The 27,058-nt window shown below is 39.4% G+C and overlaps 4 protein-coding genes across 6 annotated transcripts in view; 2 read left to right on the top strand and 2 right to left on the bottom strand.

The window, feature by feature from the left end:
* The window catches only part of esamb (endothelial cell adhesion molecule b), a 46,648-nt gene extending 37,420 nt beyond the window's left edge, over positions 1-9,228 (top strand). For 2 of the 3 annotated variants that reach the window (XM_061046720.1, XM_061046718.1), the window contains exons 5-8: positions 3,552-3,596; positions 7,134-7,256; positions 7,381-7,510; positions 7,755-9,228. In XM_061046720.1, the coding sequence (XP_060902703.1) occupies positions 3,552-3,596; positions 7,134-7,256; positions 7,381-7,510; positions 7,755-8,226 (770 nt within the window). In that variant the 3' untranslated portion in view covers positions 8,227-9,228. The remainder of the gene's footprint in view (positions 1-3,551; positions 3,597-7,133; positions 7,257-7,380; positions 7,511-7,754) is intronic. The other variant, XM_061046719.1, reaches the window with a different exon arrangement.
* Positions 9,229-9,319: 91 nt separating this feature from the next.
* On the bottom strand, positions 9,320-14,261 carry acad8 (acyl-CoA dehydrogenase family, member 8). Its single transcript, XM_061046721.1, has 11 exons — positions 14,109-14,261; positions 13,585-13,685; positions 13,190-13,359; positions 12,320-12,429; positions 12,112-12,188; positions 11,881-12,018; positions 11,602-11,737; positions 11,009-11,106; positions 10,757-10,909; positions 10,553-10,655; positions 9,320-10,413 (listed from the first exon to the last, which is right to left on the bottom strand). The coding sequence occupies exons 1-11, from the start codon at positions 14,224-14,226 to the stop codon at positions 10,358-10,360; spliced, it is 1,260 nt and encodes a 419-aa protein (XP_060902704.1). The 5' UTR covers positions 14,227-14,261; the 3' UTR covers positions 9,320-10,357.
* Positions 14,262-15,368: 1,107 nt separating this feature from the next.
* On the top strand, positions 15,369-17,544 carry thyn1 (thymocyte nuclear protein 1). The gene is made up of 8 exons (XM_061046694.1): positions 15,369-15,441; positions 16,185-16,271; positions 16,362-16,519; positions 16,600-16,668; positions 16,771-16,863; positions 16,961-17,056; positions 17,141-17,291; positions 17,405-17,544. The coding sequence occupies exons 2-8, from the start codon at positions 16,223-16,225 to the stop codon at positions 17,449-17,451; spliced, it is 663 nt and encodes a 220-aa protein (XP_060902677.1). The 5' UTR covers positions 15,369-15,441; positions 16,185-16,222; the 3' UTR covers positions 17,452-17,544.
* A 976-nt stretch (positions 17,545-18,520) lies between these two features.
* On the bottom strand, positions 18,521-25,406 carry LOC132980515 (vacuolar protein sorting-associated protein 26B-like). The gene is made up of 6 exons (XM_061046693.1): positions 25,161-25,406; positions 23,590-23,746; positions 23,233-23,397; positions 22,152-22,327; positions 21,923-22,065; positions 18,521-19,637 (listed from the first exon to the last, which is right to left on the bottom strand). The coding sequence occupies exons 1-6, from the start codon at positions 25,381-25,383 to the stop codon at positions 19,500-19,502; spliced, it is 1,002 nt and encodes a 333-aa protein (XP_060902676.1). The 5' UTR covers positions 25,384-25,406; the 3' UTR covers positions 18,521-19,499.
* Positions 25,407-27,058: the final 1,652 nt, after the last annotated feature.

Below are 27,058 nucleotides of genomic sequence, written 5' to 3'. Positions count from 1 at the left end.
CTTCTCCAGCTACCAGGTCAATTTCTGGACTTGGTCCATGCTGGGACTTGAACCGGCGACCCTCTGGTTCCTAACCCAAGTCCCTAAAGACTGAGCTACTGCCACTCATCCATATACCAGAAATGTATAAATGTCATCTCCATTTGTTTACCCTGAGTAATATCTATAGAAATAGATAGTTTGGTTTTATTTTCTCTGGTTGTTCTGACATTATCAGGTTGACTAAATATTATCAATGATTTAAATGATTCCAGCACTGAAAACTTTAATCACAACAGCTTTTTTTTTCTCTATTTTCTGCCATATATATGACATGCTACAGTGTTGGCCAACGTTACAGACATTGGTGTAGATTTTTGTTTAAATAATCCCTGTATGCAAAACATTACTTTTAAACTGCTCTGAAAACTAGCTTGACTTTTCTACTTTCAAACTAACGTCACAAGAATTTTTATTCCAAGCCAACAGTCAAGCCAGAGTAAATGTTGGTACACATACTCACTGTACGCCAACATACAAATGTCTTACTGCGCAGTGAGATATGAAACATTAGTTTTAGGTGCACAGAACTAGAGGAACATCCAGCTACTGTCTCATGTTATTAGCTACATTAGCTAGTTTTTCTTTTACAGCAGACATTTTTCACTTCAGTCAATACTGAGCACATTACCTTAATGCATACATCACCAGAGGTGTATTCAGAAAAAAAAGGTTGTGATTGGTAGAGTCAATCCACTTTTATGTCACACAAGAGCAGGAGTGTGATATTTACCAACCAGCGACTTCTTGTTGTAATCTTTCTTTCTGCCATGTTCCCACTGTTCACTTTCATATTTTGACTCTGTACTTAAATATACAGACATGTTTGATAACTTGACATTTCAAAGACAGACAGGGAGATTAGAAATTACCTTGTAGGTGTACAGTTTTCTTTTAGAACCAGGAAGAGGATACAATTGAGTTTACAGACTTCCTGAAAGCTGGCCAATAAGAAGAGAGTGGGCTCCTAGTAGGGAGAGACTTTAAAGAGACAGGAACCCGTCCAGCTTGTTTCAGAGATAGAGAGAGGCTGTTTAAAGGGCCAGTGTCTTAATACATCTAGCAGCAGATTTGCTGTTAAGTGAATCATGCAGAGCTACTCCATTGGAGATCCAGATCAAAATTCAGAGCAGATAATAAAATAACATTTACTCTCAATTTCGGAGCAGGTATTGGCAAGTACATCGGCCTATGAACCAATTCGATAATATAAATTTACACCCCCTCCACTCCAAAACAGTAGACGACATAGCTTTGGTAACATAGCTGTTTGCTTTGCTGCCAAGATATGGTGGATATGTTTGCTGCCAACAGGGATGCCCCACAGCTGAAATTGTCAGGCATTTAATCAATCTTAAGAGGAGCACAAGACTGCTGGAGGTGCTGAGAGCTGAAAGGCCTATCCAGTCTATTCATGCAGAATTGTACTATGGCACTGGTTTTAGACCAGTACTTGTTATGGCCAATCAGAATTTATGCATTCAAGAAAAAACATTATCTCTAGTTGACGGGTGGTGGTATTGTGTATGCTGATTCACTGCCAGCTCTCACTGGGACTTGGATTAAATGGAACAGATTTAAATGGATCTTTGTTTCTGCCTCTATGACAACTCAAAATGTCTACTTAAAAGGTCAGCTGGGCTTGATGCATGAATCTCAAGGTTGCATAAAAAAAAAAATCTGCAGACAAATTAAAACCAAACTATCAACAAGAGTAGATTTTTCTTGAGTTAGGGGGCAAACTTGTGCTCTTGTTTTCTACAAATGACAGGAGACTAGCATCACATTAATTTCTGAGAAACATAGTAGAAACATATATGTATTTAAGCTTTAGAGACCTTATCACAGCCGCCAGGGTTTGATTCTAATCGGGCGCTTTGCTGCATGCAATCCCCTCTCTCGCTCTCCCCCACCTTTCACTGTCACTATCCAATAAAGGCAAACATTCTTTAAAAAAACAACAGCATTACATTTTTTATAGTAAAATGTATCTGTTTAACACTAGAACGACCGGCATTCTATCACTACTAGAAAGGCCATAGGGGTCATTTTGACTGTTCACAAATTATTTGCATATCATTTCAATAATCAATATCAAATTTAAGAATAAATGGATCTGTAATGTTGTGAAAGGTATAATAAACTTCAGGACACAAGCATTCAATTCTAATGAATTTGAAATTCAATAGTTTATCGACAACCACGGAAACAGCAGCCGGCGTATGGAGCATGGCTAAAGCCTCTGTGGCAGTCATGCTCCTCCTTGCTGACATTTCGTTCTATTCTGTTCTAAAATCAGCTCCTAATTTACTCTATTCTGCCTTTTCAATGTTGATTAATTCAAATGTATGTCTTCTATTCTTTCAATATGGTTTTAGGCAGGTAAGCTTTCTTTCCTCCTTGGCTCGAGCGTTATGAACAATAGTTGCTAGGTAACGGCGATAAGTAAGTTATTACATTGCAAAATTAAAAAACAGTCAAAATGACTGCCTTGGTCGTTCTAGTGTTAAGTGCCAATAAATAGGTGAGAGCAATATTCGCCTGCAGTCAGGTTATTGTTAGCCATCCTTATTTCCCTTTTAACAAAGATAAGAACCCAACAGAAGGAGAAAGTGTAGAAACATCCTCCCTACACCTGTCCACGTGAAGCTCTGAATGTCATGCATCATGCACTCTACATTCAGATGATGTTGACTTGATATCATGTTGTCAGGTCACACACATAATCAGATGAGGCCTTTGGGCTTTCCTTGGCTGATAAATGCTTCTGGTGCACGTCAGATGGAGATCCTCCATCATACCAAAAGCATGCAGCGTGAAATCCTCTTTACAGATTGAGACAACCCACACAACTCTCCTCAAACAGCACTGCCCCTGCAAGTGAAAGACAAACTTCTGTTGACGCATTATTTTGTAGATGTTTGTATCCAGATGATGTTGCACAGTAAACACCATCTGTTTCTGAACAACAGAACTCAGACTGATTGATTGAATATTGGCTTAACTGCTTTGATCTTTTGCCCTCATCTCTTAATAGCAGAACAGTCCTCAGACATATTATACTCCCTCTGATTTTGCCTTGACCCAGGCTTTCGTAGTGCAGAATGCAAAATCACACCTACACTGCTTGCATCTCTGCGCCCTCGTACATGCTATCGACACTTGTGTTGGAACCCTGTGCTCATCTTTTTATCTGCTCTTTCTCAATGACACTTGATCTTTACGCTGCTATCACTGCTTATCTCTTTCAGCAATCTCCCTCTCTCTGTGTTTTCCCTCTCTGCTGATCCTCTCTCGGCACTCCTCATTTCCTGTTGACCTTGGTGCCTAATCTAACAAGCCCCATGTCATTACTTGATCAACCCCTCTAAGAGGCATAAGTTGGATTTGGGACTGACAGTGCGGGCACGCTCATCCAACCCCCTCCCAATCTGTCCGCACCTCTCTTTCCCTTAATTCATTCTCACTCTCACTCTCTGCCATCTTTCCTTAAAAAAAAAAAAAAAAAACAGAATGGAGATCTTGCCCCCGGCCCATGCTTATCCTTGGGTACATGGGTAAGGGTTTTCGCTCATACATTTCCCATTCATTTCCCCCTTAACACCATTCCACCCTTACCTGCAAACCATGAAATCCAGAAGAGTCCCAGTTTTTGGTGTCACCCCCTGAATTACAGCCGCAAGCTGTTGAAAAGCTTTAAAGAGAAAAAAACAACCCACTTAATAATAATGCTTTGAGGATTATGTTTAAATTATCATTACAATTAGAAGAAGAAGAAACAACTGTAGCATAGTTGTCAAACCTACAAATAAACATTCACATTCTAGTTCCTATTCTTAATTAAGATGTTTTGTGTTACAGTTTGGGTCTACTCTCTTAAAGAATTTGAACTTTATCTTCACTGTGTGTAATAATTTGTGTATCTAATTTAATTTAATTTAAAACGGGTAGAATTTTTCTTTAAATCTTTTGTGTGTTGTTTTAGATGTAGCTTTCATCCTATTAATCCATTACCTCCTCTACCAACTGTGTCCTGTATTTAGAAACACTGTCATCTTCTTCCCCTAGGCCTTTAAAGCTGGTTAGCGTGCTAAAGCATGATCACATTTAGAGGCACTAATAGGGCTGAAATTATTGACAGAAAATACAAATTGAAAGACAAAATGGAACATTTTGGAAAATATTCTTGTTTCTTGCCTGTGCTGATGAGGTTAGATGAGAACTTCACAGTCTTTCACACAAAATATCGCTACAACGCCAAGTAGCCATCTGAGCAGCTTGTTAGCTTAGCCTGCATCGTCCAACATTCACCTTCAAGCATCCCTAAAGTTCTCAAATGATTGCGCTGTATCTTATGAAATAATTTATATTATTATTGTTACTAATTATTACTATTGTTTTGGGATAAATCTTGACATTAGATAAGTGTAACAGGGAAGTTAATTAATGCTGCTAGGCTAACTAGTTACTGCTGGACGGAGCCGAGTTGGTCCACAGTTAAGGGGCTAATAGCTGTAGCTTCATTCACTATGCAGATATGAGTTATCTTAATTCTCATGTATACATCGGAACAAGAAAAAGTATTACCATATTTTCCTCCCAAAAAATGTTGTTACTTGATTTTTGTACTGTTTGTCTGACCATGTTAGAAATCCTAATTTCTTGGTGTAACCTTTAGTTGCAGAATTTAACATTCAATAACTGCAACCAGCAGCAGTTATTGAATACATGTTAGTGAATGAATAGATATGTATGTTTCCTGTCCATATTGTGTTTGTTAGAATGCAGTCTAACCCATTAGTCCTGCAAGATGAAAGTTATGGCAAAGAGAAAACTTCTGAATCCTGTCTGTAATATATGATGATTCTTGACACATGAAAGTGTGAAAACTAATCCACTGTAGCCTTAGCAATGAAATGTGAGGAGGCAGACTATACCATTCGATTCATATAGAAAAACTACTGCTTTACATTAATCGTGTGTCAAGGCTTTAGACTAATGCTTCCCATTGACCTTGATTTGACAGAAGCGTAATGTGAGTAATGCTCCTGTCTTGGTATGAGGCAGGCAGCGCTTTACTCTACCGTCAGATCCCCTCCAGCTCTGCCGCCGCTGGGATCTGATCGCTGTGCCGGCTTGAACTCGCTCCAAACTCAGAGTCAGCTGACGTTCTGCTAATCTGTCACAATTGGGTTTGGTTCTTCACAGCTGTTTTTCAAGGCCGGGGATTAAATAATCAGAGAGTGAGCAGGTGCATATCACACTCGTCTGCTACTTTTTATCGGGACCAACTTCTGTTTTGAGTTCTCAGTTGAGGGTTAACAACAAAGGTCTGTTACCTAAGTGGCTATAATTTACCTATAAATTGTATTATCTAAGTGTAACTGGATTTTCATACTTGTTTGATAACATCGGCTGGAATATCAGCAGGCCGACTCTTACAGGTAATGCTAATCTACAACAAAAACCTACCTTTGACTTCCTCATCCAGGTACACTTTTTGCATCACTAAATTGATTAATTTGCTGTTTTTTTGTGTGCACCTACTTATACTAACAACACTCTTGGTGCAGTAGCAGATGGTGCTGAAAAAAATCCATCCAAGCCACACCAACCCAAACTTTGGGATGAAGACAGCTGTTTTGAGACAATGATTGTTAGGGATTTTCTTGTCCCTTGCGGCAATATGTTGCTTGCTGGCATGATGTGAACCCTGCCTCTTCATCTGGGATGATTTGGATGAGTCCCAGGGTTGCATTACTTTTCTGTTTGCGGGGATTGACTCTGTGCAAAGTGTGACAGGCATGCATGAACACTTACAAGACACCCAACCAACCGAACATCAGTTTTAAGAGAGGGTGTTTCCACACAGTGGACGCACACACCCACTTTCTCTTCCTTACCTCCCCACGAAAGCAGAAACGCATCAGCTGAAGACATGCAGCAATGTGATGTCTAAGATTGGATTTCAGAGGATTTGTTGTGATAAGTCCCCATAAAGCTTGTTTATTTTTTTCTGCAGCCTGTGTTTGCAACAACTCAGCATTTTTAAGCCAGATGGGCAAGGAAGAGGAAATTCTTTTGAAAGGAAAACCCGGTATTAAAAGCACTGAGAAAGATTCCCACACACATGACTTTAGCATGGGAACATACTAAAACAAAAACAACTGACCAACATTATTATTCAGCAAAACAGCAGAATCATCAGCCATGGAAACACACTGATGCCAAACTCTGAACTGTAGTTATGGGATAAAGCCCAGTTGTGGATTATTTCTGGATTACTTATGGGAATCAGAGCAAATGATTCAGAAATACCATGAATGGTACACTTGTGATTTTTCATGCAACAAAAAATAACTACAGGAAAACTGATTTAATTATACCAGTTTTATAATTTATATGAATTTTACAAAGTCAACAACTGTGACCCCAGTCAGAGTTGGATACAGTTTAACTCAACATTACACAACTCCTGCTCACTAGCAGCTGCCTGTCAGCTGTAGCTGACTTACTGTAGGCCAGTGACAGAAGTAGCCTTTTCTCAGCTCGAGGCACAAACTTAAATTAAAGTGCAGCTTGTTCAGACAGTTCCTTTTTAATGTCCTTTTCAGTCTCATTGGCCTCCATGTTTGCCATGTTAGCATTGTCAATGCTAGTATTAGCACTCTGTATGGTTTTGCCCCCATATGTAAACATAAATAATGGTGTCATGATACATCACTATAAGAGAAGAGATACCCTGAAATTAGATCAGGAAGTCACAAGTGTTTATTTGTTGTTACTAAAAGTCTCAGTCTACTATTTAAAGATAAAGAGATGTGAAAATCCAAAGTTGACAAACGTGTCTGAACTGTGAGAAAGCAATGATTTTAGATGACAAATGTTTATGTTATTTAAATTTCCATAAAGTTCATTCTTGCAGTGTTACAGTAGAGTTGTGTTGGTTTCTGTAATAATATAGTGGTCCCCTGATGTTGTACTGTTGTCTAATAATTAAATGTGGATCTGTCTAGTTTCCTGTTTGCACCAAGCCCACATGCCCATGAACATATGATTGTGTCTGGTGTGTAACTCTGTGGTTGTGTTTACAGACGAGAGACACGGCACCCTCAGGCTCAGCAACCTCACTAAAGGCATGTCAGGGAAGTATGTCTGCAGAGCCAGCAACACAGCGGGCTCGGATAGCTGCTCCATTAACCTGGAGGTCATCACCTGTACGTACACAGCAAAAAAAAGAAATCTGCAACACAAACACACACAGACACACTGTGTATTTAACACATCTAACAGCCAAGACCCTGTTTTGATGTTAATACTGATCTGTGTTCTGTTTCCCAGCCTCTAATGCAGGTGTAGTTGCGGCAGCTACACTGGGGTCGATAGTGGGATTGGTGGCCATGGTGCTCTTCCTCATATTCATACTGAGGAGGAAGCGGGACACTGAGGAGGAGATAGCCAATGAGATCAAGTAAGAGATATAGTACCCAACACATACAGTACATTGTATACACTTTTAGAGTCTTGTGCAATCCAAAAAGACAGCAGAGCAATAAATTCAACGTTTAATTCCCTCTGTTATTGAAAAACTGCTGAGGTCATTTTTATACTGCTATTAACTGGACTATAATATACTGAGAGGTGTTTTTGACTGTCTGTACTTCCCATCTAGAGCCCATTGAATAATCTCTGCCTCCCTCTCTCTCTACTCTCAGGGAGGATGCTCAAGCACCAAAGCGGGTGTCATGGGCAAAGAGCAACACAGGCTCGGATATTGTATCCAAGAACGGCACACTGTCCTCCATAGCAACCAGTCCTCGACCCCGAGACCCCAGCGCACCGAACTTCAACTATCCATACTCCCCAATGTCGGCTTCTGATGCAAGCTCTGTGATCAACACATACCAGCTGCGACCTGGAGAAGGCAACACGCTGCAGGGACTTCCGGGTTACAACCACGGGGGCACCCCTGTGCAGAAACAAAAGAGAACACCCACGACAAACGGGGCCCCTCCTCAGCTGCTGAGGAGCCCCGCAGTCGCCATCCCCATTAGGACTGAAGGGGCTCAGCCTCAAGTGCCACCTCCACTCACCGTGCCCCCACAGATCCGCTCCTCCACCCTGACGCGCATGGGGGCCGTTGCTGTCATGGTGCCTGCTCAGAGCCAAGCAGGCTCTCTGGTGTAGCCAGCAGGAGCGTCAGGGTGGGAAAATAAAAAAAGGACAGTGTGGGTGTGGCACGCCTTGCTTGAAATGGAAAAAGCACTTTTCTCCATGAAGACCTGAGAGGCTGTGAGAGATAAAATAATATCTGCAGGAGGGTTGCGCATCATTTGCACAAGCTCTCCCTTCCTTATTTGAGTTTTTTTTTTTTGTATGCTGAGCTCTGGCTCACTAAAGAGAAATATATTTTTATTTACACACCTGTACAGAGGTCTTAAAAAATTTACCCCAATGGTAATTTAGTGCAGTATGCATTAAAGAAATTGCCAATTATTTTTGAGGGAGTTGTGATGATTTAATGCAACGTGTCTGTCCAATTGAAGAATTCAGTTTGGTTGGAATTTTAAAGTTTGTGCAGAGTATGTTTTGGCTACATTTGTATGATGTATTAACAAAGTAAATACAAACTAAATTTTATACTTTACATTTCACTGTTCCCTGGCTGTGTTAAAGGATCACTCTCGGTCACTTCTCTCAGGCTAACTGCACTTGTTCAAACAGACACAGCAAAGTCACAATTCAGGTATTTATCTTTGAAATGTCTCACTTTTTATTTAACAAACATTTATAACTGTTCACTTCAGGTTTTTTTTATTTTGTTTAACCTACTGTGTTAGTGTCAGTATGGTTTCAGGAGATAGATGTCAACAGCGAGAACATACTTTGAATATTTTGCCTGTTCTGGTAGATGGAATGTAACCAAAATAGTGAGTACAGCACTGCTGAAGAAGTCGATGGATTCTGACTATTTTGTTCAAAAGTGCTCCGTATAACTAAATATAAATACTGTAAACTTACAAACCAATTAGTTGGAGGAGGATGTAACTGATGGCCTTGTTTGTTTGTTTTTTGTAAGTCAACTCTGCAGATGGGTTTGGAAGAGATATGTTGATGTAATGCTAAGTATAGCACTTTTATGCAGTTTTGATTGTCGACAATTTTTTCAATAAAGTGTTCTGAAGTGTTTGATTTTTGGCATCACTTTTAAATATAATTTTCACTCATGTAAACCTAGTAACAAGTCCCAGTTAAGGTGCTAATAAAAACAAAAGATTCCTTTTATGAAAGCTGAGATCATTTTATTTGGAGTGTGATCAGCAAATATAATTTGCAAAGTGATATTTCAACACAAAACCCAAAATACAAGAAAACATGTGTTCCTGTGGAAGTACACACGTTTTCCTGTTTCAATTGTATATACTACAGACAACACAGTACACAAACATTACAGTAACCATGACCATACATAAGATCTGAAGGGACACTTTATCAACAGAGTATCTCAAAGTGCACTTGATTTTTGACAGAATAACAGTTTGTAACACATAGGCTGTTTTTAAATCCTGAAAGGAATAGAGTGAAAGAATGATCCAATGCTCTTCTATCAAATGTGAATGAGACTGTTGTGAAGATCTCCTCTGAATTATAAAACACTAGCAGCTTCAGGGGAACCTTTATTTTTTTTTATTGGAAAGTCAAAACATTACTACTATAAAACCAATATGGATTAACATGGAAATGATTACATGTGTATGTCGCTTGCAATCACAGTTGTAATGTAACTCTCAGACTTGATATATGAACAAATTCATCGTTCTCAGCTGTGTTATGTTAGCTATTTATTATCATGCTAACAGCTAATTGTCTGATTATACTCACATTGAGATGTGCTTTGAACCTGGACTCATTCTGGCATGTTGGTGTAAAATACAATACAATTTGAAGTCTACTACTATTCAGTCGGCATAATTAGTGTCGGACATGTATACACTTTGACCTGCAGGTGGTGCTATTTGAAAAGTCATCTGAGCAGTTGTTACTGGTGTATTTCACTGTGGACCAGTTAAATACAACAGACTGATGATTGAAGCACATCAGTGAAAATACTAAAAAAAAAAAAAAAAATACTAATTTCTCTAGCAGGGAAAAATAACTATTTTTACTGAGGGGTTCACCCTAAATTCTCCATTGGCCCTTGGCACTGTGAGCAAACCTTAGATGCAGAGGGGCACTTCAGGAAACCAGTCACACAGTAACAGAGCAGAAAAGACCATAACAACATGGTCACCACTGAAGATCCAGAGATGATGATTTATCAGGACTCTGACAGAAGATTACGAGAAATGATCATCCTCATCACCTCGTTTGTGCCTTCAGGGGAAACGAGAAAAGAGTAAAGGGTCACAAAACACTGCAAAATTAGGACATCAAAGCTTGACAGGCCTAATAAATGTAAGTCGATTAATGGTACAAATCTAGGAACAGCTATGTCTGTATTACTGAAGCTCACCCTCTAGGATCTGATGAACTCTGATGTCTCGAACAAACTGCTGCACTGCGTAGTCTTTGAGGTAACCGTACCCACCGTGCATCTGAAGAGCCTGGTTGCAGATCTGTTGGATGACAGCAGGTGAGAATTTAGAACGAGTTAAATAAAATCTGACTCGGTTAATGGTGAAGACAAATACTCCTGCAGTTACGCAACATTACTCACATTAAAGCACTCATCTGTAGCAAAGAGCTTGGCCATGGAGCAGAGCGAGACGGCATCAGGCCGGTTCTCCTGAAGCGCTGTCGCGGCTTCACGCACCAGAAGGCGGGACGCAACCAACTTGGTGGCCATTTCTGCCAGCTTGAACTGCAGAAACTTCAAACGTATAGATGACGGGTAGAGAAGAAAGGATTCTTGATGAACGCTCAGTAGCTAGTGGCTGAAATCTTGTGATCTTTGGATTAAAGGCTTTACCTGGTTGTTTGAGAGCGTCTCTCCGAACTGTTTGCGTACCAACAGATGATCCTTGGCCAGCAGCACAGAGGCATGAGCCGCCCCAAGAGAACAGGATGCTGTTGGCAGAGGGTTGATTGAGAGGCAGCTGATTTTTCTTGCAAAATAAAAGTCCTTGTTTGACCATTCTCAAAGCAAGAGTATTTAACTTGGTCAGAAGTAGAGTTGCAGTATAAACATTAAACATTGAATGCATCCCACCATCATTTCTACCATAAGATTTTAACCGACTGTTACATCTGGCATATCAATCAACACCATGTTGGTTTTTTGGAGACAGAAGTCCTCTTATTTTGAAAAGATAGACTTTTTTTTTTTACAACATGATTATACACTTGTCTGTCATGTACTCCGCATGCTGAGGAGACTCGCTCTTTACGATCATCAAAAGAACGTAGCTCACTTACCAACTTTTATTAAGAAAAATCTTTGTTTGATAATTTTTCATTCTCAGGCTGATTTAAAACATTATTTCTAGCTGTGGGAATTAATTTGTGTAGGGAATTCATAGAACGTTAAAACAATAGGAGGGATGTGTGTTTCCCCTTCCTCACCGATATTAATCCTGCCTCCATTCAGGCCTTTCATGGCGATGCTGAATCCTTGTCCTTCCTCACCGAGCCGGTTGCTCACTGGAATGGCACAGTCCTCAAATATCACCGCTCTGGTCGGCTGAGAGTTCCAACCCACCTGGAGCAAAGATTGAACACAGCTGAGTGACTACGACTTAATCCTGCCATCTAGTGGTTAACTGCCAAACAGCAAATAATGCAATCAACAGCTTAGTATACATAGGAGCTATAAAGTGTTTTGTCAACATCAATAAACTCTACCTTTTTTTCTTTTTTGCCAAAATTGAGGCCTGGGGTTCCCTTTTCTACCACCACACATGAGATGCCTTTTGGTCCTTTACTTCCTGTTCTGCACATCACAACATAGACGTCTGTGTCTCCTCCTCCACTAATAAAAGCCTGATGAGACAAGGCATGTTTTCAGGCTTACTTATGTATACATAAAGACACTATCAACAGTAAAATATTATGCATAGATATGTAGAAAATCACCTTGGAACCATTCAAGATGTATTGGTCTCCTTTCCGCTGTGCAGAGGTCAGAAGAGAGGCAGCGTCACTGCCAGCGCCTGAAATCAAAGATAACAACATTATAGTGTTGTACATTTTTATCAACATATTACACAGAAAAAAATATCTTTTCAGTAAATTTTCATGTTTTCTCCCTTGCATACTTTTTCTTTCACATGTAAAGACTGACCTGGTTCTGTGAGACAATAGGAGGCAAACTTGTCCATTGAACAGAGATCAGGACAGAACTTCTCTCTCTGCTCAGTATTCCCAAAAGTGTCGATCATCCAGGCACACATGCTGCAAAGAGATGAACACAATAAGATAAGATAAGATCAGATAAGATAATCCTTTATTTATCCCACAACGGGGAAATTTACAGTGTTACAGCAGCAAAGAGCAAAGATTGCAAACAGAAAGTGAACACAGTATTTAAAGAAAAAAAGAAAAATTAAGAATGTACAAAAAAGGACGTACACAGCAAAACAAATCTGCAACACAAACACACACACACACACACCGTGTATTTAACACATCTAACAGCCAAGACCCTGTTTTGATGTTAATAGACACTAAAAATAGATTTTAAAAAATGAAAAAGAAAAATAGATCAGCTGAGCTGCAGTTTTGACAAAAAAGTAGTCAGAATGCAAAACCATGTGGAGTATCCATCATTATAGCGCCTTCAGTCGTGAAGGCTCACAGTGTAATTACTGATACTCTCAAGATCAACTCATGTAGAAACAAATATATCTCACACAGTAGAAATAATAGGAAGGAAGTTTTGATCTGAGATTTTTTTTTTTCTTCATCATTGCCAATCCTATTGCTGTTTTCTATTCTATGTTATTTGTTCCCCTCTATCCAATAACTATGGCCTAATTGGTTATAATTTCATGGGTTTTTTCATTCATTAATTGGGTATTGTTTAAAGCTACATGTCTTCTCAATTCACTCTGCATACCTCAATTTAAGTCTTATTGAATAAATCCCCATCTCTCTTGTCATGATGTTTCATTTGCAGTTACATGCAATTACTGCCGTATGATGGAGTTCTTACTTGTGGATACTGATATAGGCTGTGGTGCTGACGCATCCGGTAGACAAGGCCTCAAAAATGACCGACGTGTCCAATCGAGAGAGACCTGAACCTCCGACATCGGGCTGAACGTAGATGCCACCAAACCCCAACTGGGCTGCCTTTCGCATCGTCTCCACGGGAAACACTTCCTGGAGAAGAAATAGAAGAAATGTACAGATAAATGACGACGTCAAGCCACTCAAAAGCTCTATTAGATACAGGATAAAAATCAGGTGAAATGTGACACATTCATCAGCACCAGTCCCAACGGTACTGGTATGTGTGACGTCACAGTGAGGTAAGCTGTCATTGAAGAGCCAAAGTCTGAAGGCTGAATCTGCTTCTTTGACAGCACTTTGCTTGCTTTAACATACCTTCTGGTCCCACTCTGCCATGTGAGGAGCCATTTCATTGGCTGCAAAGTCAAAGGCCACCTTTTGAAACTCCTTCTGTTCATCTGAAAGTCCATGAGCAGCTGTGGTAAAGCACAGAGATCAGACAGGTCAAATGGATGAAAATATCATGGCTGGTTGCATTGGTTGCTGTGATGAATCAAACAAGCTGCAGACATTCTTTTATTAGAAAATGACGAGACATTTTGAGACTACAGCTAAAAAAAAGCTGTTTCTAAAGCACTAAATGTTTAATGGGAGGTGTGACGCTCACTCTGCCACCTGACTGGAGGAACATCAGAAACAACTTAACCAATAACAGCTAAGCCAGGAACATTTGATTCTGTTACAGTCTATGGTCAACATACTGCCTCGGTAGTTGCTGCTAAGCTGATGTTAAAAATGTACAAACTCAAGTATGTTAGTTAACAATTAGTTGTGATTTTCTTTCATAGACACAATGCGACGATAAAACAACAACACAGTTCTCTGTTAATGACACTTACGGTCGATACACGAAGCTATCCCTCGTCTCTGTACACTTCGGTTACAAAGTAAACGATGGTTCCTACAGATGCTGGAGCCGAGTTTTGCAATTCTACCTAGAGGTCCAACAGCCGCCATGTTTACCTTGTTCAGTTATGTCACACGCTTGTTGCCGCTATCGCTGCTGGGAAATGTAGTAAATCTTCTCGTTGAAGTCGAGAGCGTTGAATGAGTTTACTGTTGCCTCTTGTGGCTGTTTTCGGTAAAACACCCGATTGTTGCAAGCTGATTTATCATCTATTGGCTACGCTGGAAATGGCAAGCAAATTAAATGGATATATTTTTGAAGATTCCTCTTGTTAAATTCTTCATGGTCAGAACGAACATTTCCGATATCCAACAACAATTGGCATCTTAGATGTCCACAATTCTTCTTAGGTCAAATTGTGTCACCTTTGGCAATAATCTGCCAATCAATAACATTTTTACTACTCACAATGTATTTTGGATATTTAAAATCACATAGTGGATATCTGGAATGTTTTTTCATGTTGGATAGCTCAAAGTAAAAGTGTGACTAGTAACACTTGTATTTTAGATATCTGAAATGTACGTTTTGTCATAAGAATAATTTATTTAATTATTTCATCTTTTTCTATCATTTGTTGTCTTTTGTTGTTTGTCTATTCAAAAGTACACTCAGTTTACTGCACATTGCACATATTGCACATTTCAAGTTTGCTTTTTTTTAATTGTATTTTATTTACCATTTAGTTTTGTACCTTTTGCACTATTTAGAATTTATTACTGTAAATATTATTTATCTTATTTTATTTTATCTATTTTACCTTATTTTATTTGATCTATTTTACCTTATTTTATTTAATCTATTTTACCTTATTTTATTTTATTTTATTTTACCACCTTGGTTGTATTGCACCGTGGGGCGGAGACAAACGCAATTTCGATTCCACTGTATGTCTGGCATATTTTGAAATTGACAATAAAGTTGACTTTGACTTTGTTGTATGAAGGAAGAACGACTTTTGGATTTAGGAAAGTACATGAGTGGATTGGAAAAATGTTAATGTTAATGTCTTTGATAACAATTCTTACCATGGGGATACAGTTTTGTCCGTAATAAATGCTGTTGTGAATATCTAAAGTACTGATAGGTATCGGGGAGGTAGGTAGGGGTGCTTTAAATATTAAATCCGCTTGTCATAAGTGTAACGCGTCTTTTCGCCTACAGGAGCAGTAATGAGCTTCATTAAAGGTGACCTGTGCGCGCTGCATTAAGACGAAGAAGACGTCTCACCCGGGAAACTCACTTGGGATAAAAAAAACACGAAGGTGAGTTTCATGTCAAATCAAAATAGTGGTCCCAAACAGTATGTTTAAGCTTTACATAAGGAACGACATGAACGAAGACAACTAGCAAGTCGTTTTGGTAAAAAATACAAACCCGGCTAAACGCGTCTAGTCGATGCATCTGGTTTGTAAAAGAGAAACTATTGGCCTACGTTTGTAATGCAATGTGTTTGTTTTGCTGTTGATACATGACTAAAAACTCATTATCATTGTCAAATCATGCACAGAAATACCTGACATGTCAAATAAGTCATTATATATTCAAAAGCCACATGAACTGATGTCACTGACTGCTCCTTCCGGTATGTTAGTCATTATCTTCATCACGATATGAGACATATCAGAAGCTTTTTTGATATGAATGTAGAACATCTCATGCGAAAGGTTATTGTTACTTTATTGAGAAATGGTGTCATCATCATGTAGCAGACTATATTAACTGACTATTATTACTGTACTCTGAGCATTGTTTGCAGTGATGTGTAGCATCACAGTCCAGCAAACAGAATCTTAGTATCTGCATTAAACTGATTGTATCATTGGAGGTGAAATACCATTACATATTCTTTAATATAAAGTCATTTGTTACAGAGAGCAGCCTTTTGAGTACAATTGCATACTCATATCTGTGTACACTTATCTTAAAAACTGCCCTGCCAGTAATCGGTGGAGGTTTTCTTTCCTATTTAAATCGGTATTGGTCTCACAAATCCAATATCTGACAGTCAGGAGTTTTAAACGTGCCTCATTTGGACTGCGAGAGATGCCACCAAAGAAAAGGACCAGAGTGAGTGAAAGACAAGCAGAACCAGGTAAGCAAAGTCAATCACAGAGTAAATGTCTTGTTGGTATGTTGTGTTTTTTTCCCTCACGAGTGACCATTACTCCCCTCAACAACACAGGAAAAGATGAAGACAGTGCAAAAGAAGCCGTTGGAGCTAGAAAGAAAGCAACGGGAGTAACAAAAGACAGCTCAAGCACACCCAGCTCTCCCGAGTACCGTCACTGGCTGATGAAGTCTGAGCCTGAGAGCCGCTTTGAGAACGGCATCGACATGAAGGTACAAAGCAGCGATTGGCCTCTTTTGGCACAGTCTGTACTTCTTCTGCACTCGTCTGATGCTTCTGGTTCATTCTGCAGTTCGGGGTTGAGGATCTGAAGGCTCTGCCTGATCAGACCAGCTGCTGGGACGGCGTGCGCAATTATCAGGTACAGCAGAGCTGATTTTTGTCCCGCTCGCCTTATGCAAAATGATCCATTCTTCATCTATCTTAGGAAATGTTCACCCCTAAAGGAATCCGTTCTCTGCAGGCACGTAATTTTATGAGGCAGATGAAAGAAGGGGACTTGGCTTTCTTTTACCACAGCAACTGCAAGGAACCGGGGATCGCTGGAGTCATGCAGGTAAAAACGCTCTCGCTCACTGCCGATCATTTTGTAACGTTGTGTACAAAACTTCACGTAGACATAGTATTCAACTGTTATTCCTTTCCTACTGTAGATTGTGAAGGAGGCTTATGTTGACCATACTCAGTTTGATAAGAAAGACGTGCATTTTGATGCATCCAGTAAAGCGGACAACCCTAAGTGGAGCATGGTAAAATCATTCATTGGGGGGGGGGAATTACAAGAACTAATTATAACAGAGCCTGAAAGTTGATGTTATGTACTTCTCTCTCAGGTAGATGTGCAGTATCAGAGGATGATGAAGCGCTTTCTTCCTCTGTCCGAGCTGAAAAAGTATCACCTGCAGCATCGGACCAAAGGAGGGCCTCTAAAGGACATGGCACTTTTTACGAGGGCCAGGCTCTCTGTGCAGCCCCTGACATCTGGTGTGTGAAGAGACTTGTTGATCAGCCAGAGGAATGTGTTGATGAAAACATATTCTACTCTCATTACCGGTACATAATATTGACCTAGTTGTTCTGCTTTTTTTTGTCTGCAGAGGAGTTTGACTTTCTCCTGAGTTTGGAGGATGAAGAGCCTTTGTGAGGACGAGAGAACACCAAACACTGTCCTAGCTACATAGTTTTATATTTTTATATCATGTGTATAATACATATAATTAAAAGTGGTTCAATTATGGCTCATATCTCATTATTTATCTGAACTTCTAAATCAGTGTTTCCCAAACTTTTTTTATTGGACCCCCCCCATCTTGTATCTAAGAAAAGCTGAGCCCCCAATGACCCACGCCGAGAAAAGACTTACATTTCAGCTTTCAGAAATTAACACAATTTTAACTGTTTACATTGGTGAGGTCCCAACAGAAGATGCCTACACACATGTTCTCACCACAAGACCTTTGTATAAACTATCCTGTGAGTGTTTTATCATGAATTTTGTTAATATTTGCAAGTCTAATTTTGAAAACATCATAGCAGACAGAGCTTTGTCCCCCCTTGAGATCTTCGGCGCCCACTCTAGGAGGGTTTGGACCTCAGGTTGGGAACCAATGCTCTAAATGGTATAAAGAGAGCCTGCTTTTTTTCACTATTAAAATTGTCATCCTCAGATCAGAATGACTTAAGAGGCCTGACATAGATTCATTTTTTTTTTAATCTTTTGTACTGAAGCTGAATTCTAATTGGGTGTTTTTTTTTTTTTTTTTAAACCGCTTTGCTAAAGATATTCTATTTGACCTCTGTTGTAACCTGGTCACCTCTGCTACCCACAGCGATTTAACATAAGATAGCAATGCAACTGAATTATGTTTGAATCATTGATGAATCAAGAATTTGGCATATTGGAAGAAATAAAAAAACATCTTGTAAATAAAAAAAAGTGATAATGCTTGATGTAATCCATATAGCACACTCTGCTGGTGAAAGAGAACCTCTAGTGTAATACAATGATACTCGAATCAAAATTGACTAGTGAATATAAACGATCTAGTGATATCGGCACATGTCTACTAAGTAGCCGATACTAATAGTCACTGGATATGCTAACATCGGCCGATATTATCAGCTGGCCGTGTATCGGTCGGGTTCTGGTTTTCGCCCAGCCAACAGTCCAAATCTCAGACTCTTCACATTTTGACTCATTCCAGCAAAACAACCAAGTCTGAACCTTTTTATTTTCCATTTGGCATCATTTTATTTGACTTACAGGGACAAGGAAGAATCGATTAGCATTTTGCAAAAGATAGATAGTTCTACTGTCACTTTTTCTCTGGTTAAAAGACTAAAATTATGTTAGAGGCAGGAGGATTTCATTTGCTTGATACACTTAGGCACAACTCTGGAGTCCCTAATAAAGAGGATACAGACGACTTCACATTATCAGACCTTTTCCCTAACACCACTGGAATGCTGAGGTCAAGCAGATGAACATGAAGGACATTGTTGTGGCACCGTGTGCAGAATAATCAAGTTACACAAGCTGGACCGGGGAGCAGGATTAAAGGTTTGAGCTGGTCATATTTACAGATAAAACAAAAGTGGGATTAATACTTCACTGTTCTTGCTTTAAATGACGGAAAGAAAAATTCCAGTTTCGATCATTTTTGTTTTTGTGCAAACAGCCAAAGAGAAATGTGTTCAGCATTAACAGTGCAAAGTTATCTCAGATGTCTTCTTGACCTTATAACAGTGTTAGGAATGAGTTCTGTTAAGGTGGAATGTTGGAGATACAAAATGTTGAATGACCTTTTTAGTTGCATTAAATAGAAGGTTAGAAATGATCCCGAGATAGCATTAATTGGACTTTTAACGAAGAGAGAGCTTAAAAATGTAAGAATATCACAGAAGAGATTTTACACAGTGGACATGGCGTTAGATGATTAGAGAAAAAACAAAGCATTAATGAGGAAGGGCAGGACCAGCAGCCTGAAGCCACGCTGAACGCCTCATGCAAACTGTTTTCATTGTTCTCAAACTGCGGTGCTCTATGTCGGCTCCCTTCTTCCTCCCTTTACAAGCAGCGGCTGCAAATAAAAAGCAGCTGCCGCACCAGATGTTGTACACTCGACAGGTTCCTCCACCACAGACGCTGGTGATGAGTCCGGCGGGAGGAGAGACTGCGGGGTGCGCTGTTTTCTACCCGCTCTCCTCCTTCGCCGCCTGCTCCAGGGCGCTCTCCGAAGCGGCCGAGCCCTCGAACCTCTGAGAGGCGATGGCGGCCTGATGGGACATGCTCTTCCTCACCACGTCTCCTTTCCTCCACAGTGTGATTTCCTGTGTGGAGAGAAAAGGAAGGATTAAGATTAAGAATCCTTTTAAAAGCCTGAGTAGAATAACAAGGCTCCATAAAAACACCTCAATCAGAACTGCTGCAACTTGATGAAGTGCACCAATTTATTTTGCTGCAATGGTTCCCATTACCATGGTAACAGTTGTATTCGCTTTTCTCTGCAAAATATCTACACTGTTTTCAAAAAGCTCTTAACAGTTCAGAAACCAAATCATGCTAACCCACTGGATGACTCTTCATTTAGAACAGTAAGTGGAGGAACTCTTCCAGTCACATTCATACTGACATACATCGTTTTTAATTAGCCATATAACTGATCAAAGTCATGCTTTTGTCTCAATCAGAAGTTGTTTTATAATTTATAACCCAAGAGTGACATTGACTTTAATTGGAAATGATTCAATTAAGATCATCTTTCTTTTTTTGTTGTTGCTTTTTTTCATCTTATTCAGCTCTTCCCCCTGTGATGTTTCTCTTTTAACAAAGTCATATTAGAGGTTCATTATAAGAAAGTCACAGCTGTTCACAGGAATAGTTTACCTGTGAGACAGCATGGAAAATAAACGAGCATGGAAGTGACTCCCCTACTGTACACAGGATGCTTCCTGTAATGTGCATAAAAGGTGAGCTGCTTTAAAACTTTGTGCGGAACAACTGTTTTGACGGTTTCCTATTACATGTTCACTGTTTATACATTGTGTTGTATATACTTTTTTTTAATCACTATTACTGCTAGGGCTCAAATTACCAATCATTTAATCATTTAACTTCCTAATTTATGGTAAAAAAAAAAGAAAAACAGCAAAAAAAAAAAAAAAACTTCAATAATTTCCTTCTGATCTACTTACTTGAAACTGAAGCTGTTTTGGGAGTCACTAATACAAAGAAAGTAGCAGACAGTAAATGTTGCAAGGGTGAACCAAAATAATCTAGTTAAACTGCAACCCCTTCATGCCACTTCTGATTGAACTTTACAAAGTTAAAGCGAAAGCTGTTTTTGTAGCTCAGATTCAATCTGAAGAATCTTCCTGGATTTAGTCCTGTGTTCCGGTGTTAAATGTTAATTTATCTGCCAAATATTTAAATAAAGCATTATCTGATTATTTTAATAACAGAATAACTGTCAGTGTTTGCTTTGTCAAAGCTAACGAGCCAATCAAATTCATCCCATCATTATGTCCCACCTTCTATCTTGTGATGGTTTCCAGTTAGATCCTCTCAACGTTCTGTCCCATGGTTACTTTAATAACATGCTTATTAGCCTGATACTCCATGCTGCCTATATTTACTGTAGATATGACAGCCAGATTAAAGCTGTGGTGAAGTCTAGTTTTTTCCAGTTAAGGCAGCTGGCAAAAATTAAACCAGTCCTTCAGAGACAGCAATTTGAGACAGTAATCCACGCCTTTGTGACCACTAGGCTGGACTACTGTAATGCACTGTATATGGGGGTTAGTGGGTCCTCCATTGCGCGTCTTCAACTGGTTCAAAATGCTGCTGCACGTCTTTTAACTGGCACAAGCAAGTATGAGCACATCTCACCTATTTTAGCTTCACTTCACTGGCTGCCCGTCCATTTTAGGATTCATTTTAAAATTCTTTTATTTTCTTTTAAAGCCTTAAATGGACTTGCCCCTCCTTACCTTTCTGAATTGCTGCACCCCTACATGCCTAGCCGATCTCTCAGGTCAGCTGACCAGCTGCTCCTGACAGTCCCTAAAGCTAGGCTTAAGCTCAGAGGGGACCGAGCTTTTGCTATTGCTGCTCCAAGGCTTTGGAATGGGCTGCCGCTGCACATTAGGCAGACCTCTTCTCTATCTCGTTTTAAAACTCTTCTTAAAACCTACTTCTTTTCTTTGGCTTTTACCCCCACGTAGAGTGTTGATTTTATGTGTTTTATGTGACTGTATTTGTTTTATGTGTACACATGCATATTTTTATATATTTTTATTTATTTGTTATCTCTATTTTACTCTCTTGTGCAGCACTTTGGAAACCTTGTGTTTGTTTAAACTTGTGCTATATAAATAAAGTGGATTGGATTGGATTAGATATGATGTTGCTGTTTTGTCCAATTAACACGTCTCTTCATATCTTTGGTTGATAACATGCAAACATTCAGAACACCTGAAAGAAACCAAGCCAGCAGTAATGTACACGATAAAGTAATCATTTTTAAACTTGCTGCTAGAAGAAGGCAACATTCAGATGAATAAGTGTAAACAAACTGACTTTGTGCCGTGAGGAGCGTCTTTTATCAGAAGCTCACCTGCTGTTTGAAGTAGCGTCTCTCCTCCTCGTCGATCAGCACCAGGTTCAGGTAGTAGCGCACAGAGAACTTTTTGTTGATGTCTCTCATGGTGGGAGTCAGATCATAACCAGCCAGGAATAACCGGATGGGAATAGACTCTCCTGAAGAGCGAAAAACATTGTGACGTGACTGATCACATCAATCTTGACTGAGTAAGGAGGAGACTCTAAATGAACGAGGCGTTTACCTCTGACCGGAGCTCCGTCCATGATCTCGTACTTTGCGATGGTGTCGTTTTCGTGGTACACACTCGGGCCGGTGCCTGTTGTCTCCCGTTTGATGATGTCAATCTCCATGTGCTTAATCTTAATCCTCACCAGCAGGAAGTAGATTTTTCCCACAATTACATCTTTCAGGTGGTACCTGTACATGAGAACGACGGTTTATACAACAAATCACATCATTAAAGGGGGCGGCAGTAGGTCAGTCTGTAGGGACCGGGGTTGGGAACCGGAAGGTCACTGGTTCAAGTCTCGATGGGGACCAAATCTGGAAATTTGTCTGGTAGCTGGAGAGGTGCCAGTTCACCTCCTGAGCACTGCTGAGGGGCCCTCGAGCAAGTAACCAGTGCAACTACCAGGTCTTTTTTTCTTTCTTTCGGGTACGTTAGATTTGGAGATTTTTCATCATAATTTTAAGTGTTATTAATGTTGTTGGTATTATGTGTAAGCTTACACATAGCGTTTCTTATCAAAAGAGCAACCAAATAAATAAATAAATAAATATGCTGGCTGCAAATACAAACAGGAAGCAGCAACAACTCTACAGTTTTCAACTGAGCATTTTTTTTGCTCATCATATGAAATGAGCTGTTCCATCTTGTCTGAATTTCTTGATGTAGACGATTTAAGGGTGCTTCTTTCTTGATCAAACGAGATACCGATATAAAATCAGATCTGTCCCACCTTTAGTTACATTATATTACTGTAACATGTTAAGCCCCTGAATGATTATCAAGTTAATTATTAAGTCAATCAGGACAAAATGACATCTAAACTGTTCTTGTGGTTGTTGCTTTTGAAAACTATTTATGGTGTATAAATCCTTCAAACATGATCTGTTGGTTTGAGCTCCTCTTCCTTGTAGTCTCTTTGGTATCATTGTAATGGGACAGATATTACTGATGTGTTTCAGGTGTTTCATTTTAAAATGGTCAGGCACATTAAAGAAACTGTACACCACACATCTGATCCAATGAAACTGTGGAGGACATTTTCATATCAGTCACTTAACCAGAGAAATGTAGACCGACTATACTTGTTGCTTACTTGGATTTGTTGTACTCAAACTCAATGTGGAGACAATCTTCAATCCCAACTTCCATTTTAATGGAGGAGTTGAGCTCAGGGTAAGTGCTCAGTGTGTGGACTACAATGTCCATCTCTTTACTGATGTCGTTCAGCCTTCTGATCACTGTGGCACGGAGGAAATATCTGCAGAGACAAACAAACAGCAAGACCAATCAGATCTAAAAAAAATGAAATATATACTGCGAGTTGAACATGGACGACTTCAGGCACTAAAATGCTCAGTTTAAAAGTAGCCAGGTCACAGGCGGGTTAAAGAATGACACCTGCAGTCACTCATTGTGTCGCCTTCAAAGTGGAGTGAATGATCAAAGTTACCTTAGCTTGACATTCTGGCCCGTGTACGACTCGTAGGGTTTTTCAACATGAGTGAACTCAAAGTCGAAGGTCTGCGACTGAGTCATTTCACCTGGTCTTGCGAGATCCTTCACCAGGGACACAAACTCATGATGGTTTCCTCTGTCGTAATACAGCTCTGGGGTGGGAAAAAAAAAAAGGTTATCAGTGAAGCAAAATAAAAAAAAAAACAGCTTGACTCAGAATATTTACTTGTGATGAGAAAATGTAAAAATAATGATTACATAGTTAACATTTTTGCTTCTTGTTTTGGGGGAAATAAATACATTTTGAGAGCATAATCAATCTTTTTAAACTTCAATTAAAAACGTTTATTTGCAACACAAACACGTTGTGGACACACAGTTAAATGTATGTGGGGGACATCTGTACAATTACACCTCACAAAAGATATCAAGGAACATTATCAGCCGCTTGTTTGTGAATGTTTTTTTTTCCCCCCCGTGTGCACTGTTTTTAGCTCTGATTTTGGTCTCTACCAAACTCCTGAGAAGAAAAAAACCTGAGCTAAACTTTAGCTCATTGAGAGAGTGGAGAAAGCTTCCCCGACGATTTGAAATGATATCTTCATGGAGCACGTTATTTGACACACCCTGACCAGCACCCAACTTCACTTTTCCCTGCAGCTTATCAGAAAGCAGAAGTGTAGCTCAGTAAAAAAATAAATTAATAAATGTGTGATTTAAAGTGACAGGGACACCTCTTGTCACAAATGACTATTAACGCTAACATTAGAAATAGCTTCTTTTTTTTTTACAGTTATATTTCGCAATTGGTGCTTGGGTGGAAATCATTTTTAACATACCAATGTGTTACCTAATAGCACTGCCCACATTGTTGGTGCACTGTTAGCAGCATCAATCAATAGTGCTCTATAACTTTGAAGAAAAGATGTGGTGAGGGTATCTATCTAGCACAGAGTCCTGGCAAGAATCCCAAGAAAACAAATGCAAATACTGATAACGCCATGTGCCTCTCAAGCACTATGAAATCATCTCCTGGCTTAGTTTGCACTTGGAATAACGCAGAACTACATTTTGAAATAGTCACCATTTCTTGCAACACTATTTAATGTTACTATCTGATATGTAATGTCATAATCTTAACGTATTGGTATCTGGATTGTATTTTACAAAAAAAAGAAAAAGGAGAAAGCAGGGATTATGCAGAGAAGAAAAAATAGAACTGTTGTTGGACTTGGAGGCTGTCTGTATTGAAAATTATTAATTTGATGTTAAAAAAAGAAGTTGAGAAGAGAGTATTTTGTCGTGTGTACATTTGTGTGTACCAATACTTAAGGTTTAGTTCTCCTATTGTTTTGAGATAAAGATTTTCAGCATCACTCCTGCAACGAATTATTCTGGTGACATGTTGACATAATTTAGTCTCTAATGTCAAAGTCTTACTAATGGATGTCTTTGTTGTAGTTGTAGTTGTTGTTGTTGTTGTTGTTGTTGTACAATGGACATTTCAACACAAGATAGACATAGAAGACATGGCGAAGTGAGACAGTTCATTCACTTGTAACCCACCTATTTGGCCCACAAATTCAATTTTGATGCCCTGGTGCTCCAGCCTCTTTCCGGGGTTCTTCACTGTCACATTCACTTTCCCACTGACTGTTTCTCCATCATAGAAAAGAAAGTATTTGTCTTTCTTCCCATCCTCTGTCTTGTGTTCAGCTTTCTTCCTCGTCTCAGCGTCATTCAGGACCACGTCGATTTCTGCACTCTGTCCAAAACTGAAGAAGCTCATTGTGATGGTTACACTGTGAGCGCCGTGTTGCCTCTGGTCGTGATGTTTTACACTGATTTGACAGCACAGCCAAAAGCAAAGCCCTGCTAATGTGTGTGATGTGGAAAAACAAACACACAATAAGGCCTGCAGGGTGGTCGACCTCAGCTCCCTCTCTTAGCACGAAACACACGATCAAACGGCGGAAAAGTCGTGGATATTTTGCAGAAAGCTCGACATTAGCTACATGTCCACAATGATTTCAAACAACGAAGAAAAACAGCGATGCGATGTCACAACGAAAACGCAAGATAACAAGTCCATCAGCGAAATGAGCCTTTTCTTGTTCCTCTTCTTGATCCTAATGTGTCCAACAACAAGTCTCCAACCGGCCACAAATGACTCTGCTGCTTAATAATAGACCCAAGCCTCGCTGTGTGAATAGAAATATCTATTACATGTTTGTTTTCAGTAAGAAACGACTGTGAATGTTGTCAAACGATCAGGATGTACGACACCTGCATCACAGGAACTACTGCCGGGTGAACCATTTCAAAATAAAAGCCTAGGCGTACCTTGGGCTGGTAGCTCCAAAACGTGAAAAGTGAGGACTTTAATCATCATCAAAAATCAATGGATATATAAAGAGTAGCCAGTGTGTTTCTTTAGGCCTGTTTTGTTGCGTTTTCCATCTTGATGTGTAGCCATGTCACCTCAATGATGGGTACAATACAGTCTATGTTGGGAAATCACAAACTACATTGGATTGAACCAGCAAAATGTCAAAAGTAAAAGCATTTAAATAAGCTCCATTTCCTTTCTGCATGGTTAGGTTGTTATAAGGTAAGGAGATGTGTTTTATATGCTCGTTCATAGACTTTACGCATAAAACAATAAAAATCTAGGCTAGAGCTAAATATAAAAAAGGGAAAGAGTAAAACAAAGGATCAGCATTTGAGACAATACTAATATTTACAAATTTTAAGAGTCTTTAAAGCTTTGGAGTTTGAAGAATGCTGAATACATTTTTTTTGTATTGTTGCATTTCATTTTGCATATAAACGATATAAAGTTAGGTTTTCTGGTGCAAAATGTACTTTAATAAATGTGAAATTCAGAAGGTATAATGATGTAAGACCTATTTAAGATCTATATTGATATTGTGTTTGTTCTGAGCTGCAGAGTCATAAATACTAAACAGCACATCATTGTATTAACAAGTATGGTTTGTAAGAATATTGCAGCATACAGCTACACCACAAAGATTAAACTTCTTTCCAATGTACAGTTCAGACTGAAGAATAAAAGGAGTCACAATACAGAAATCCACACCAAAAAAACAAACATTTAGACCTTGTAAAATTATGGTGCACTGAATCCAACTTGCCAGCTGTTCGTCTGTAGCAACCAGATTTATATATAAATGTGCAGCACAACTGAGGAGGAATATGCTGACAGCCAAACAGCTTAGTGTCACGTTAAACAAAGAGTATAAGACACTAAGGACAGTAAATCAGTCTGTCAGGACTTGAGTTGGGAACCGGAGCGTTGCAGGCTCAATCCTGGTACAGACCAAATATTGAATTTTGGACTGGCAAGAGAAGGTCCCAGTTCCATTCCTGAGTATTACCTTTACGCCCTTGAGCAAGGCAGCAAACCAATTTCCTGTTTGTGCTTTGGGCCTATATGTGTGTGT

The sequence above is a fragment of the Labrus mixtus genome, chromosome 9, assembly GCF_963584025.1.
Source record: "Labrus mixtus chromosome 9, fLabMix1.1, whole genome shotgun sequence".
NCBI lineage: Eukaryota > Metazoa > Chordata > Actinopteri > Labriformes > Labridae > Labrus > Labrus mixtus.
The sequence above is the reverse complement of the archived record's forward strand: the minus strand, read 5'-3'. Positions and strand labels throughout refer to the sequence as shown.